At 48.1% G+C, this 16,957-nt stretch overlaps 1 protein-coding gene across 1 annotated transcript in view; it reads right to left on the bottom strand.

Annotated features, from left to right (window-relative positions):
- FAF1 (Fas associated factor 1) overlaps positions 1-13,555 on the bottom strand; it is a 256,577-nt gene extending 243,022 nt beyond the window's left edge. Inside the window, exon 1 of the mRNA XM_066597616.1 lies at positions 13,300-13,555. Within this exon, the coding sequence (XP_066453713.1) occupies positions 13,300-13,344 (45 nt within the window). The 5' untranslated portion in view covers positions 13,345-13,555. The remainder of the gene's footprint in view (positions 1-13,299) is intronic.
- Positions 13,556-16,957: the final 3,402 nt, after the last annotated feature.

Below are 16,957 nucleotides of genomic sequence, written 5' to 3'. Positions count from 1 at the left end.
TGACTCAACAACCTGTATGGGACGGCTTGGGTTTTAAGCAGTTTGATCCCTTACCCCTTTTTCTCCCTATGTACAGGTCCCACACTGTTAAAAAAAAGCAAAGCAGTTGTAGTTACCCGTCCTCGGCCCCAGCACTACAGCCCCGCTGTCATCCTGGCCTCTGTTAAAGTCAGGTGACCGCTGCCTGCCAATCAGAAGCCTGATGCAGCGCTGGGGTCGAGGACGGGTAAGCACATCCGCTTTGGGTTTTTTTCTGCGGCGCAGATTTTAGAAAAGTGCATGTTGTAAAAACAGCGATGCAGATTTAGCACAGACTTGAGCGGGGAATGCGCACCATAATCCGCCATGGGAACATAGCAAAACTGTTACATTAACCCTTTAGAGGGAATGCACCACCTAATTTTTGTTACTAAAAACCAATTATTCTAATCTTTTTTTTTTATGCGATTGTCTGTACATGACTGCGGGGAGGCCATCTTGCCTGAGCTGCAGTTCACAGCATTTGGATATCTGCCTTACAGCCTCATGGGCCATAGACACAATGGGCAAGAGAGTCCTATTGAGTTCTAAGGAAAAGTGTTGTCGGCATGCTCTGTAACCTGTGGAGAGGTCATAGTGCAGGGAGGGGAGGAGGTAAGCTGTACCTCACCTGTGGGTCCTGTGTAATCTGCATATAGTCGTCAAACCTTTATTGTAATCTTCCATGTGAGGATAATGAGTTTACTGCTGAAAAGTTTTCTCTGTCAAACAGGAAGTGTCAGATTATTAGGGCCCTTTTACACTGAACGATTATAGCGAAAATGAACAATAATCGTTCACCATAAATATGGCCGACAAATGAACCTTGAGCGATAATTTGTTTGTAAACGGTACGTCATTAGAGATGAGCGAGTATACTCGCTAAGGCACATTACTCGTGCGAGTAGTGCCTTAGCCGAGTATCTCCCGGCTCGCGGCGCGGCTGACAGGTGAGTTGCGGTGGGGAGCAGGGGGAGAGAGGGAGAGAGAGATCTCCCCTCCGTTCCTCCCCACTTTCCCCTGACGCTCCCCGCTGGCCCCGGAATCTTTACAGACGAGCGGGGAGATACTTGGCTAAGACACTACTCGCTCATCTCTATACGTCATTCATCCTATGCAGGCATAACAATCCAAGCTCGTTTGCCAGTCATTGCGTGTAAAAGGTGATCAGTCAGTCGTTCACAAACCATTCCCAGACTCCCCTGATAGACCAATGAAGAATTGAAGGAGCTATGATGAAAAAAAAATGTAAACTATATTATCTGTGTGTGTAAACAGACGCTATTTGAAAGCAAACAACTCAGTTGCTTGTTTGCAACAATTAATTGCACGCGCATGCTGTCCCTCTCCTTGCAGCTCTCCTGGCTGTTGGTGCCGCAAGGAGGACAGTGCACGCGCATGCTGTCCCTCTCCTTGCAGCTCTCCTGGCCGTCGGTGCCGCAAGGATGCCAGTGCACGCGCAGGTCGTCATTTGTGCCATGATGGCTGCTAGTCACTACACATGCGCCCATTTTCTAGTGCAGCACAGCGTGTCGGGGATGCACGACAGCTGGAGGCGCATGCCTAAATTAATGTAAAGAAGGCAAAGAGGGCATAATCAACCATTCCCTTCAAGAGAGCACAAGAAAAACTGGACGTACTTTTTTTTTTTTTTGCACGCAAGTAGATACATGAAATCACAAGTGGAAGTAAAGATGGAAACAAGCATATGAGTGTCAGAAGGACATACAAATGCATTCACATCAGTCCATTCACATGTATGGAAATTAGACACACTAGTCTGAATATGGCTAACTTCACACGGGCGAGCACGATATAGGGCCATGAATCCCACCCCCATATCGCGCTCCCCACCATGTGAGAGCCCCGTGGATGCAAGCCGTTTTTATAGCAAAGCAGCCTCGAATCACTTCAGGGATGAAGGAATCCTCCGACGCGGCTGTCACAGCTGTGCTGCAGGGTCACAGTTTCTCCAATTGCTTTCAATGGGGCCGGCACTGCTGTGATGCGAGGGCTGCTACGATGCGAGGGCTGCTACGATGCGAGGGCTGCTACGATGCACGCAGAAAGATAGAAAATGCGCCAATGTGTTTTCCGCATTGCTTCGCGGTGCTATGCAGGAAAACATTGCTTATGTGCATGACCCCATTCAAAAGCGTCTCGCAATGCACAAATCGCGTGCGATTTTAGCGCTCGTGTGAAGCTGGCCTAAAGCCTTACACTATCTGAAGGTCCAGATCTGCGGCAGTCTGAAATATGCCGTTCTATCTCTTCCCTATGCTTTGCACTGCAGCCCTGCTTGCTTAGAACGCCTCAACACAAGGAGGAATACAATATCGCTTCTAAGTCTAATGAATTCTAACGTAAGAAACACAGTAAGAGGACATAGATACGAGCCGCCGTTACCGGCAAATCCTAGACAGAAGCTTGTGAGAGCGATGAAAAGTCCTACTAGTAAAGGCCGCCGCGCTATACAGATCACCGGGAACAAAAGGTGCGGGGAGCGGCAGCTGGTGCATGAAAGAGCCAGAAAGCGAGGCTGTTTTCTGCTTACTCATGGGAACAGCGGGCTGAGTCATAGCAATAACTGGTGTACGAGTCAGCACAACCTCGTCATGTGTACACAGCTCCCCGCAGACAGACTGGTGTAAATATATCCACAGCTATCTAGATGCACACAAAGGAAGACACATATAGATACATTGTATCATCCACCCAGATGTTATGTGCGGGCAGCAACATTGGGATCCCGGATCAGGGGTGGAAAATTACCCTGGCAGACTGCCACGTTCCATCCCCTCCCCAATACCGATACCAGTGCTGGAAGTTGCTCCCCCCTTCTACGCCAATATGGTTTAACCCTTTAATGGTAACTTTACACGGGCAAGTGGGATATCGGGCCGAGAATCACGACCTGATATTGCGCTCGCCAACATATGCAAGGCATTTATATATCAAAACCATCTTGCATCACTTCGGGGAAGTGGCAATGTTCCACCATTGCCGTCCGCCGCAGCGGAGGATCGCAGAGTGTCTCCCATTGTTTTCAATAGGGAGACCTCTCATTGCATTGCACGGCGTGCACCTAGGACATGGTACGATGCTGCCGCTGGACCCAATGAAAGCAATGCGAGGGCACACCCAAAATCAGGATGTGCCGCGCTCTGTTTTGCGCAAAAAAAAAAAAAAAATATATATATATATTTTTTTTTTTTTAAATCGCTCGTGTGTATAACCTTGGTCAAAAGAACGGGGTCCATATTTGTGCGTCTCGCAATGCACTAATCTCGCTCATGTGAGGCCGGCTAAGGGCTCGTTCACACGGGCGTATGCGTACAACACTGCGAGGAAACCCTCAAGCGTTGTACGCATTACAGCCCATACGCTCTACAGGCAAAAATCGCGTACAGGCTGCAACTGGCACTGCGCATGCCTGGAAATCTAACATCACGGACATGCGCAGTGTGATTTTTTTTTTCCAAAATTTCCCATTCTGTTCAGAGCAGGGATGTCTATTGAACCGCTGCCCCTTCGCAACGCTTTGTATGGCCAGCGTCTCATATGCAGCCTATTCAAGAGGTGCGTATGATACGCAGGGAAACAGAGCGAGCTGCGATTTATTTCTCCGGTGTATCGATACGCAAGTGTGAAGGGAAAAGAAAAAAAGTCAGTGGGCTTTCATTGCCTCCATTCACCGCAAGAAAAATACACGCGTAATGCGCGGCGACAATACGCCCATGTGAGGTTAGCCTAACACTCACGTTAGAATTAGAAACACCTTCCCAAAAATATCAGTTTTTTTTTTTTTTCTATTGTAAATTTTGAACCATCATCTCACGTAAATACATTTGGCGCAGAATTATGTTCGTTTCACCACACGGTGAAAGCCGTAAGAATAAATCCCAAAAAACAATGGTGAAATTGCAATTTTTTTCCATTTACTCCCGCAAAAACATTATTTCAAAAGTTATTTGATACATTCCATCTACCCATAATTGGTTCCTAGGTGTCATACAGGTACACCGAGGCCGACTTCACACCAGCGAGAAAATTGAGCGAGATTTGTGCGTTTTGAGAAGCACAAATATGAACCCCATTCTTTTGAATGGCGTCATACACACGAACGGTGTTTTCTCGCATGGCATCGCAATGCAGAAAACAAATCGCAGCGTGTTCTACCTAGCTGAGAGATCTCGCATCGCAGCCCCATTGTTTGCAATGAGAGAAACTTCGTACAGGAAGACTGCGCATGACAGCGTGCGCGAGATATGCTGTCATGAGCAGTACAATTTCGCTGATGTACGCGGTGATAGGCCGGGTCACCGGCAGCTCCACAGCGGTAAAATGTTGCGTGATTTAAGCAGTATTTTATGCTATTTTCGTGGGGATTCAATGGAGGCCATCAGAGCCGCAGCCCATTGGCAATTGACATTGTGGATAGGTCGCGGGTGCCCGCATCATCGCCTAGCGAAAGCCCGGGAAAAACTAAGACTTTGAAAAAAAAAATCTGTACTGTACATGACTGACGGCGAATGTTGGCAGTCCAGATAATTAAAGGTATATGCAGGCGCCAACCGGGGACAGTACCGGATTCCTAGGCGCCCCCACCGGCCTAAGGTTTTTCGTGTTTCCCCACATTCCAGGACCTGCGTGGTTTTATCTTTCGGGAGGCAGGGCTCCATGAGGGCTTGCTTTTTGCAGGATGACTTGTAGTTTTTATTGGTACCAATTAGAGCTATGAGGCCGAGGCTAACATTATCCACATTTTTGGCTGAAGTCTCCCTGCTTTGCATTGCTGTCCATGGGTCAACCAGCTTTCGTAGTCACTCATTAAAAAAATGTTTTAGGCTGAGCCGGAAGCCATGAATGCACCGCTGTCTTCAACTCTTCATCAGATGTGAATCTTCGTCCTCTTAGGGCTTCTTTCAGGGGACCAAACAGGTGGTAGTCCGATGGGCCAACATCTATCCAACGGAATCAGTTCATGTGCACGCTCAATGTTGTCATCAACCGTGGCCATGGACCGGCGTCCAGCTCCTTCATCATGGCTGACACTCTCTCTATACTGGCCCAAAGTCTTTGATACATATCAGCAGCAGACACATCACAAAAAAACGAATCATTGCTCGCTGCTCTTTTTTATGTACAAAATCAAAAATAGGGCGGCCATTTTTTTCTTGCACTGCGGTCGCAAATCAAAGAGTACCTGTACTTTCACTACACAGCACTCCTGCTCTGTCAGCCGTTTTTGGTTCCTTCCGGCAGCTGAAGACGGCCCCATATAGCGCTATATAAGTGCTATATGGGACTGGAAGGAACCGAAGCTTCTGATGAAGGAGGGGCACTCCGAAGTGAAAGTGCAGGTACTCTTTATCGACATGACATTTCCAACCCTGCACAGCAGCGACTGATGAAACAGCGACCAACAATGGAAAGTGTCGATAAGACAGACAGTGCAGCCAACAGAAATTTTAATATGACTGGAGTGCGGATAATTTTTGACTCACACTCGTATATATGACTTTTTCATTAGTTTTCAGTCATGATTGGGAAAGTGAAATGAAGATAAATAGTGCAGGCTGCTACGGATGTGGCGATACCAATTATGTGTAGGTTTCTTTCTATTTCTCTAAATATTTAAAGCATTGTGTAAGGGAGAAAACACTTTTTCCTGCAAAAATGTTTAGCTGTCGCAACCTGCAGGGTGAAACGGCAGAGAGAAGTGATTCGATAAGCAAGTCTTCATCTTTTCACTCTTTCTGGAAAAGAAAAGACCCTTATATGTGAAAATCAGAGAGCAAATATGATCTCTGATTGATAAGGAAGGGGATGATAACTTCAACCAAAGTCCATACAACCTTCTCCTAAAACAAAAGAATATCACAGATCGCCGTCTGTAGCCTGATTGTCTCCTCCCCCCCCCCCCCCGGCCTTTTTTTGCACACAGACATTACAGCTGTTAATGCAGGATTCCTGACCACAATTCAAACAGCGATCGCTCCGGTTCAGTCAGCGTTACAGACATGACTTAGGTGTTACTTTAAAGACTACATTCTGATGTGGCACTAGATATCAGCGGCACTGATAGAACCGAAGCTACATCTGTATGAAGTAGGACAAGCTCAATGTGTTCAAAACTGTAAATGTTGAGCTCTGTTCATACCAAACTGTAGAGTGCTTAAAAGGGCAACCCGAGCCACTGCTGCTTTAAGGGATTGTGTGCCCTCTTTTTTACTAATGGACTGGGGTCCATCAGCTGATTGTCCGGCTTGCTGGCCAGTGCAGCGGGCAGAAAGTTGTCATCGGTGGACAGGGGAGGAAGTGCCGGCACTTCCACCTTGTTGAAATGAATGGGACAACCAGCTGCTACGGCGCTTTCTGCTTCTCTGCTGTCAGGACATCACATCCAGTCCTGACCAGGAAGAGCTGTCCAGTACAGCAGGCCAAGCGATCAGCTGATGGACGGGGGTCCCAAGCGGTGGACCATGTCCAACTACTGATTGCCTATCCAGAGGTTAGGTCATCAGTGAAAAAGAGGGCAGAAAATGCCTTTAAAGAAGACTTGTAACTTCTCCTAACAGATCTGCTTTAGTAACTACTTGCATTTGCCATGGTATAACAATTCTGAATGACCTTTTAGATCTCTATTTTGTGCCATTCCTCTGTTATTCCTCCTAAAAACCTATAAATAAATTGACAACCGAGTGTCACCATTCCCCTTACAAATGGAAGGATCCCTTCACAGTTGGTACAGATTGGACATTGCCATACTGTGTCGGGACATCTCCCCAACTACCCTGTTTCCCTGAAAATAAGACATACCCTGAAAATAAGACATAGCATGATTTTCCAGAATTTTTGAGGATCCAAAATGATTTTTCCGGCTTTTTGAGAATGCTTGAAATATAAGCCCTACTCCAAAATTAAGCCCTGCTAACAGTTAATTAAAAAAGTCAATTTAAATAGTGTCCAGGCAGCTATACATGTAAAAAAAAAGTTAAACCTTTTTGATCAAAAATTAATATAAGACACTGTCTTATTTTCGGGGAAACCCGGTAGTAGTATGAACAACAGAGGAACAGCACCATGCACAGTTATAAGAAAAGGTGCTGCAGAATTGGTATTTCATGGGGAATGCAAGTATTTACTACAACAGACCTATCAGGAGAGGCGACGGGTCCTCTTTAAAGGGATATACTGGTCATATCTAGTTATTCCATAAGCACAGAATACAGGGATCTGATTGGTGGGGGGTCCCACCTTTGGGACTCCCATTGATCATCAGAATGGAGGTCCTTTGTCTCCGGCAATGAATGGAGCAATCTACATGCTTAGCCACCGCTCCATTAGTTTCAATGGAACTGCGGGAGATAGCAGAGCACTTAAAGTGGACTATATACCAGCAGTGTACACGGGACGACTAGCGTCCGAATTCGCCAGCGATTATTCCTGCTCTCGTTGACTGGATGGATGAGCCCAGAGACAGAGAAGTATATTAGTATTACACCAATTGGCTGAGGCCAGCCAGCGCTATACTTCAATTCTCCTCGGCACGGCATACTGTACCACTGACCCCGCGTCCACCATACATTCTATCTTGTCCTGATTCAGCTCCCCTTGGGTCTGATATTATGCCTGTTCACACCCTGCCCACGTGGGAGGAGCTAATATCAATTTCACAATTTTGATAAAAACCAAAATGGTCCTGCGTTAAAATAGAGAAATCATTTAATTAACTTGATTCATCGACCAGCCCCGACTGGAAATAAAAACCTAAATCTGCACTCATCATCAGACGGTCCTCTGTGATGTTCCAACATAGCGGCGGCGCTCCTGCCGCACTGTACACTGGTAGTCAGACACTGCATGCCGATTCCAGATCAGCCAGTGCTGCTCACGTGACGAGCGCTGGCCAATCCAAGCACAGAGTAGTGTTTTAGAATACCAATGGACTACCATTGGATATTTTAAGGAAGGGTGTGGCCATCTTGGAAGGTGGCAGAGGGGCTGCAGGAACAGGCAGATTGGCTGCAGAAGGGTCATAGAGAAGGACACTGAGTAATATAACTACACCCCCACCCCCACTCCCCAATCTGGTACCAGGACGAATTCTGTTCTGGAATCACAGGGTCACTTTAATGGGGTTGCTTGACTTGTAAATCTCTTGCAAATTTGCCACATTAGATCACACTGAGGTTATGGGGGGCTATTGTGCGTTTGGCATAGTAGAGGAGGTGTCCGTGAGGTTTAAAGGTTCTTTTAAATGGGCCGATTCACAGGCCAAATGTAAATGAGCAGCAATCGATGAGCAAGTCAATCGGTCCAAGTTAGTACCCCATCGCCCTGTTCACACAGGCAGACATACAGCCAAACACCATTTTTACGCTCGCTGAAAAACAATGATGAGCTGATGAACGAGACGTCTTCATTCGTCGGCTGATTGTTGGCGCTTTCACGCCGCTCGACTTCTGGCGAACGAACAAAGGAAAGACGTTCCTACATGATAATCAGGCCAGTTAGAAGGGCCTTCATTGTTGCAGATTCACCACCACTTGTGAACTTTAAGGGCTCATGTCCACGGGGAAAATAAGAATTAAAATCCGCAGCGGATCCGCACCCCATAGGGATGCATTGACCACCCGCGGGGTAGATAAATACCCGCGGATCGTCAATAAAAGTGATTTTAAAAAAAATGGAGCATGAAAAAATCTGGACCATGCTCCATTTTCATGCGGGTCTCCCGCGGGGACGGCTCCCGCGGGCTTCTATTGAAGCCTATGGAAGCCGTCCGGATCCGCGGGAGACCTAAAATAGGAATTAAAAGCATTTACTCACCCGCAGCGGACCGCGAAGCTCTGCTCTTCCTCACGGCCGCATCTCCCTTGCTTCGGCTCGGCGGATGTGCCCGGCGCATGCGCGCGGCACGTCGACGACGTGCCGGCGACGTGCCGCCGGCGTCAGGAATTCATCCGCCGGCCGAAAATGAAGATCCGGCCGTGAGGAACAGCAGACCTTCGCCGCCCGCTACGGAAAGGTAAATGCTTTTAAATTTCTATTTTCAGCGCTCATGTCCGCGGGGCAGGAGGGACCCGCTGCAGATTCTACATGTAGAATCTGCAGCGGATCTGATTTTCCCCGTGGACATGAGGCCTTAGGCCTCATGTCCACGGGGAAAATCAGATCCGCTGTGGATTTGTAACGCGGATTTAGGCTGCGGATGCAGTGCGGATGAGCTTAAAATTGTATTTTATTGCATGCAGGTGACATGCGGATGCATTTTTTTTCATGCGCGTATGTACGCGGATGCAATTTTTACGCTGGAGGTGTTTTGCCCACTTTACCCCATCTCCTAGTACTTTCTCCACCTCCCAGCCTTGAAATCCGCAGCGGATCTCCAGCACCCATTTAATTCAGATTTAATATTCACAGCGGATCTCCCGCACCCATAGAGATCAATGGGGGCCATCCGGAGCATGATCCGCACTTAAATGGAGCATGGCGTGGTTTTTTTCATGCACCGTAAATTTTAAAATCACTTTTAAATACCATCCGCGGGTATTTATCTACCCATGGGTGTCCAATGCATCCCTATGGGGCGCGGATCCGCGTGCGGGAAAAACGCTGCAGATTTTAAATAATAATTATCCAGTGGACATGAGGCCTAAGCAAAGCACAGAGGCTGCTGCCAAGAGACCAAGGCAGATACATTGTAGCCAACCATAAAGATAGGACAGAGATCTGTGCTGTTGACAAGTACATTGAGGAATGCCCAGACTTTATATATAGTAGCAAACTCCCAGCTGTGAGAAGCATTAGGCGGTACGTGGGCTCAACCTTTGGATGTAAACAAGAATGATCCTCCTGAATGACGGCAAACACTGAAGAACTGAGTATATAGGGAGAATACAATGCCCAAGTGTTATTTACCCCTTAAGCCTAAAGGGCTTACATGCCCCCCCCCCCCCAGGTGCAGGGTTTGTATGGAGTCAATCCCGCTCCATACACAGCAGGTGTCGGCTGTCTTTGACAGCTGACAACCGCCTGCCCGAGGCCCTCTGAAGGCCCCCAGGGCTGCCATGAATGATTCCCTACCAAGGCATGCCTGTGACACGTCTGGATAGACTGCCTGTTAGAAAACAGCTTGATGCAATATCATGGTCTTGCATTAGACTGTATAAGTGATCAAACGATCACAAGTTCAAGTCCCCTATAAGGACTACAACAACAAAAAAAACTATATTATATACACACACACATTTTTATTACTTTATAAAACAAAAGGATATAAAAAAAAATTTTAAAAACACTTTTCCAATATTTCAACTAAAAAAAAAAACTAAACAAATATACCAAAAGCATATTTGGCATCGCCACATCCATTAGGGTCTAATCTAACCAAATAAGGCGTTATTTATCCGGAGCGGTAGAGGTCTTCAGAAAAAATAAGTACATAATGGAAGAACTGCGTTTTTTGATCACCCCCATCTCTAATAAAAAAAATATATAAGTGATCAAAACGTCGTATGTACTCTAAAATCATACTAATAGAAAGCACAGATCATGCCACAAAAAACGAGCCCTCGCACAACCCCATCGACTGACACGGGTGTAAGCGCATTTACACACCTTAATCGCATGCATGTCTGTGCTTTACTGTACTTTTTGTGTGCACAAATGCGCATGATTTGTGGAGCAGAGGTGCCACGTGTGACCGCTGTTCTATTTATGGGACAGGCAGAGATCGCTATCCCCCAGCTACCTTCCTCTCTCACATGGAAGTAAATGTAGCAGTGGTCACGGATACCCACCGTCCCTCAATTCACAGGGCTCATTGCAGTCAGAGACGGAAGTGTAATAGAAGGCACAGCTCCCATTGATGTCACTGGGCGATATGCCTTCTACTGCACTTCCAGCTCCGACAGCAATGCAGATAGAGATCAGCTGATGGCTGGTGGTCCCAATCAATGGTCCCCCGTCAATCAAGAATGATGACCTATCCTGAGGATAGGTCATCAATAGTATAAGGAGTGGAGTAAAATTCCCAGAATACCTCTGTGAGTGGAAAAACACGTTATGTCCAGCTCAATACTGAGGAGGCGCAGAAGCTCTGTGCCCTTGTATGGTGCCCCAAGCATATGTTGGAGACAGCAGCCCTAATGAGGGTGGGTGGAATCTCCATAATTATGCACCCTAGTAATCCATGACCGATGACAGCTTAGACAACTGAATGGCTATTGATGGATGGTATTTGCTCATTGAGGCACCAGAAGTGCCAGCATTATCCTTACTAGAAGTACTGGTCATATCACGAAACAAAAGATACCCACGGCAAGTATAAAGGCCACGAATCCCATTTATCACCGATCCACAGTACAGATGACAAAGGTATGATCGCTGGGATCCCCACTGATCACTAGAGAGTGGGTCCAAGTCCCTTATACCTCTTAAAGGGGATGTCTGGGACTTTTACTATTGATGACCTATCCTCAAAACAGGTCATCAATAGCTGATCAGCGGGGATCCTGAGAATCGCCGGGCCCGCTGTCAGTACGGACAGCGCTGGAAGCATATTATGCTGTCAAAGCTGTAGCGGCTTGGGTTGATACTACAATGAATTCAGTTGTGACTGCAGTATCAATCAAGGCCACTGCATTATGGACAGCACTGACAGGGGCTCAGAGATCAGTGGCAGTCCCGAGCAGCAGATCCCTACTGATAGGTCATCAATATTTAAAGTCCAGAGACCCTTTTAAGCACACGACCCCATCAAATGTCTGATAGGGTGGTGACCCCAAGGTCAACCCTGAGAAACCGCACTGAGTGGGGGCTGGGCATTTGTACTTGATGGGGTACCCGCTTGGTGGACCTCGAACATCAGACAGAATACTATACAGAATAGTGGTCTGCCAGGGGTTACCTTAACGTACCCCAGTTTAAGGATGGTTCACCACGGACATATTTGCATGCGCACAATTTGCGCAGGCAATACGCAGAGAACAGAACGCACTGATTTCTATCGGTTCGCTCATTTCCATTTTTTTGTGCGCAAAAAAAAAAAACAGCATGCTCTATTTTATTGCGCATTTGCACACTAAAGGCCCCAAAGGAGTTCGCACGCGATACCCGCGCAATTGCGCTGTTTCACGGGGAAAAGAACAGATCTGGAACTTAGACATTAAATAGCCCTGAAATCCACAGAAGGGAGTGTTTAGCCATTAAATATGTCCCGCGCCCAAATGAAATGGCCCAGCCTGCGCAAAAAGTACAGTACTACGGCGCAAGTATGTCACGAAAATAGCAAGCGCCTCTGCCCATACGCCCGTGGGAAGCCGCCCTAAGGCAGAAGTACCCGTAAAAGGTGCGTTCACACACAGCCTATTTTGGTGCGGATATGTGCCAAAATCTGCAACATATTGCGCACTTCAGTTTTGCTGTGGATCCTAAATCCGGACCATTTGGTGCAGATCGTGACGCTTATTTTGCCGCTGATCCGCAGCAGATTTCACCGAATGGATCAAGTCTCCTGCAGCAAAATCTACGACCAGCAGTGCGGATTCTGATGCGGGTTTTGCCGTGGAATTTCCGCTGGACGTGAACGTTCCCGAAGGTTATACCACACGGGGTAGATCGGCCGCGGATCTTCTGCACGGAAAATCTGCGGCAATTTCAGCCTCTCTGAAGTCTGCGGGCGCTGAAATTAACGTCCTGCGGATCCCAAATCCGCTCCGCGGTGTAAAGAAATCCGCGCGGGAATGGGATTTTTTATAGCCCTGCGCTTTACTGCTACGGTAAATGCTGCTGATTTTCGGTGCGGAGGGTCCTGTGGCGCCAAAGGTAGTCAGTGAAGCGGGCGCAGGGCACCTCCTGCAGGGCCCATAAACTGGGGGTCCTGTGAACTGCTTGGACATGTGGGCACCACTTCTAGAGGTCAGTCGGCGGGCGCCACCACGGACGGGCAGAAGTGATGCCCACGCATTCTTTTCCTAACGCCCCCGGTGTGTAGGGCAGTGCGGCGGGTACTCTCTTATATGCCCGTGCCTACAGCGAGGGCACCTTATTTCATGCCAGCTGCACCGACGCACACAGCGATCATTACAAAAAAAAAAAGTGTCATTTTGGGGGCGGCCGCCGCACACACACCCCGCGGCCGGACCGGTCTTGTCGCAGGTCACCAACCACCGGTACATAAAACATATGTCAGCCCCAGAATCATGGGAACCCCCAACTTGTAGGGGTCACTGAGCCCCCCACCACAGATGCCAGCTCATGGCCGCCCTCTACCTGGAAGTCCGCCAGGATCATCTCTCTGTCCGTGTTGGAAGCCATGTCACCCGGTGACGCCGCTCTGGAGGTGTCAGTGAATGGAGTCCGGCTAGCAGAGCATGAACTCCCGCGGGGGCCCGTCCGGGCCTGTACTGGGCCTCAGTGCCGGGGGCTGTCCGTGCTCGTCAGACCCGGGGCCTCCTGCCGCTGCTGCTCTCCGCTGCCAACCGCTGTCTCCTCTCTCTCCGCCGCCGCACGGCGCTGTCGCACATTTTGCTCGTCACCAAGGTCGCACTGACAGGAGGGCGCTTTGCGGCCGCTGCGGTCACGTGTTCCGCCCTAGCCTGGCTGCATCTATCACCATGGTAACTAGAGGCGCTGTGTCACCTGTATTGTCTTCCCCTTAGACTAGTGAGCTGTACTCCAGCCTGCACTTGTTTGTAAGCTCTTGGGGACAGGGTCATATCTCCTGTTTTTCATTATTTCTGGCGCCAGTGTGGGATATGACAGTTATTATATGTGGTGGTATAAGGTTACGGTCCTGCGTAGTGTTCGCGTCACGGATGAACCTCGCTGAATCGTGCAACTTGCTAATGAAGCTAGGGTGCGTTCACACCGCAAGTTTTGGCACGGATTCTGCACCCAAATCTGCGTTTCATTCATTTGAATGGGGGGGGGGGGGGGTTATCCGCCGTAGATTTAGAAATCCGTGTGGAGGGGGAAAATGAAAGACGTCAGAAATTCTGCGTGTAGATTTTACGCATTCACAAACGCTCAAGTCGTGCCGATATGTGGTAGAAAAATGTGGCTGAGACGTGGATTTCTGCCGCGGATTTAGGGCAGACAGGCGATTTTACACGTGAGCAAAACTGCGCAAACTGCAGAGAATAAAGACCAATGGGTTCCCTCATATTCTGCGCTTTTGCACTCAGTTTAGCGAAAATCTACGCGGCGTGCTCTATTTTTGTGCACATTTGCGTACTCAAGGCACAATTGGAGTCTATGCGTGAACTGAACTGCGCAATTTTGCAGTGTTCATTGATAACATCGGGGACTAATTAGGCTGCTCATCCTGTGTCCCGCACCAATGTAGCTGTGTCCCGCGCCAATGTGAACGGGCCAAGCATGTGCGTAACAGCCGGCGTGAGAGCCCCCTTCATAGCGCAATTACGTCACGCTATCGCGAGCGTATCTACGCATACGCTCATCTGCAGGAGCCCTCAGAGGTTGAATACTTGTGAAAAGTCCGTCCCCCTTCACAATACGCAGATAATAGAACCCATTGATTGCAATGTGTTCGTTCACATGTGCGTATTTTCCTGCGCAGTTCGTTCACGCAGAATAAAATGTCTGTGCATTTGCGCATTAAAGTCCCAATAGAAGTCAATGGGGATGTGCAAATAGGCGTGCGATACGCTAGGAGATGAGCGAAACGCTGCGTAATTGTGCAGGAAAAAGAACGCGATCTTGAACTCATTAGACTAAGGAGCCATTTCATTAGGTGTGTCTTCGCTGCGCGCAAATGAACATGTCTTGCGCACGGAAAACGTACAATAAAATACACCAATGAGCGCACAAAAAAGCATCATTCATTACGCAAATACTCAGCACTTAAATACACGTGTAAATACATATAGTCATCCGTGTTAAGTCGGCCTAGGGGCTACGGCAAAATTAGCATTTTTGCGCAGGATTTTGCGCACACAAAATCGCTTGGACAAACCGCAGACTTCAATGGCTTGCATCACATTTCCGTGCCCAATTTTCTATGGACGCAGCCAAATCCGCACCAAATACGCGGCAAAAAGTAAAAAAGCGCTGCGGAAAGAAAACGCTTGCGGATTTTTCCGCACGAAAATCCGCAAGCCCAAATTAACCTTTGAAGCGGTTTTGCCGCAGAAGTAGTTCTTCTGCGGCAAAACCGCAACGGAAAAACCGTGGCAAAACCGCGGCAAATCCGCCCTGTGTGAACCCAGCCTAAGCCTTGCAAAAAGGGGGATTTCAGTTCTGCCTCAAACCCGTCATCCGTAGCAGCCATGGCATCAGAAATGGGGTGAGATTTGGTCCCCTTGAGGTGTTTCTTCAGGTTTGGAAACAGATGAGGGAGCTAGATCTGGTGAATAAGGTGGGTGGTCAACCAGCTGGAAGCCTAGCTCCACCACTTTTGCCGTGGTCGCTTGTGCAGTGTGAGCGGAGGCGTTGTCTTGCAGGAATAAGATTCCTTTGGACAGCTTGCCGCACCTTTTGGCCTTCAGAGCTGTCTTCAATTGGTCCAAAAGCTCAATGTAATACTTTGCATTGATGGTGGAACCATTTGAAGGTAGTCCACTAGCAGCACGCCCTCCTTATCCCAGAACACAGACGCCATCACCTTAGTGGCTGAACTTCTTTGGGTGAGGAGAACCACTGTGCCTCCACTCTTTTGACTGCTCCTTGGTTTCTGGGTCATACAAATAAATCCAGGTCTCATCCATAGTGACCAGTCGATCCACGAAGTTCTTATCAGTCCGGAAACGCTGACAAATGGACCAGGAAGTTTTCACTCGCATGCTTCTCTGATCTGTTGTCAAACATTTGGGGACCCACTTTGCAGATAGCTTCTTCATGTTCAGATGTTCATGGACAATGACACAAATACGTTCACCAGAAATCCTCATGATGTCTGCTATTCCTTTAGCTGAAATTGGCCGATTCTCCAGTATGAGGTTGTGCGCAGCATCGACGATCTCCGGAACAACAACCTCTCGGTCGTCCAGGACGTTCCTCATCATTGGTGCTGAAGTGGCCCGCTTTAAATTTGGCTTCCCAGTTCTTAACTATAGAATATGAAGGGCATTGATCCCCCAATGTCTGCGACATATCACCATGAATATCCTTCACGAACTTTCCTTGCAGAAACAAGAATTTTATCACTCCTCTGATCTCATTTGCTGTTAATATCGCCTTAGACTCCGTCATCTTGTTTTCCCGCGTGCCGAGATCACTGTTGCCATAAGCTACTAACAAAACATTTGGAAAACATATATTAGACACATAAGGCTGTGATGTAACATTCGTTACCATAGAAGCAAAAAAAGAACACAAAGCCAAAGACTTATCAGCAACCCCTTGTACATATATACATACAGCTGTCTGAGGCAATCACCAGCCATGTTTGTGAATAAGCAGATAAGAGGTGTGATGTGATGTTTGGGGGGGGGGGGGGCTCAGGTGTCCAAGGGAGAGTGTGGAGGTAGATGGAGAAGAGTGTAGATTGGGGTAGGCCTCCCTAAAAAGATGTGTGTTTAGGGCTCACTTAACGCTGTACGCGTTAGGAATTAACCTGATTGTCTGGGTAGAGCATTCCAGAGAATTGGGGCGGCTCAGAAAAATCTTGGAGGTGGGAGTCCAGATTAGAGAGGAATTTAAGTCTAAGGGTGCATTCACACGAACGTATATCGGCTCGGTTTTCACGCCGAGCCGATATACCTTGTCCTCGTGTGCAGAGGGGGAAGGATGGAAGAGCCAGGGCCAGGAACTGTGCTCCCGCCCCCTCTCTGCCTCCTCTCCGCCCCTCTGCACTATTTGCAATAAGAGGAGGCAGGATGGGGGCAGGGCTAAGGGCCAGGAATTAGCCCCGCCCCCGTCCCACCTTTCTCCATTGCAAATAGTGCAGAGGGGCGGAGAGGAGGCAGAG

The sequence above is a fragment of the Eleutherodactylus coqui genome, chromosome 3 (assembly GCF_035609145.1).
Source record: "Eleutherodactylus coqui strain aEleCoq1 chromosome 3, aEleCoq1.hap1, whole genome shotgun sequence".
NCBI lineage: Eukaryota > Metazoa > Chordata > Amphibia > Anura > Eleutherodactylidae > Eleutherodactylus > Eleutherodactylus coqui.
Note: the sequence above shows the minus strand (reverse complement) of the source record. Positions and strands in the feature narration are given on the sequence as shown.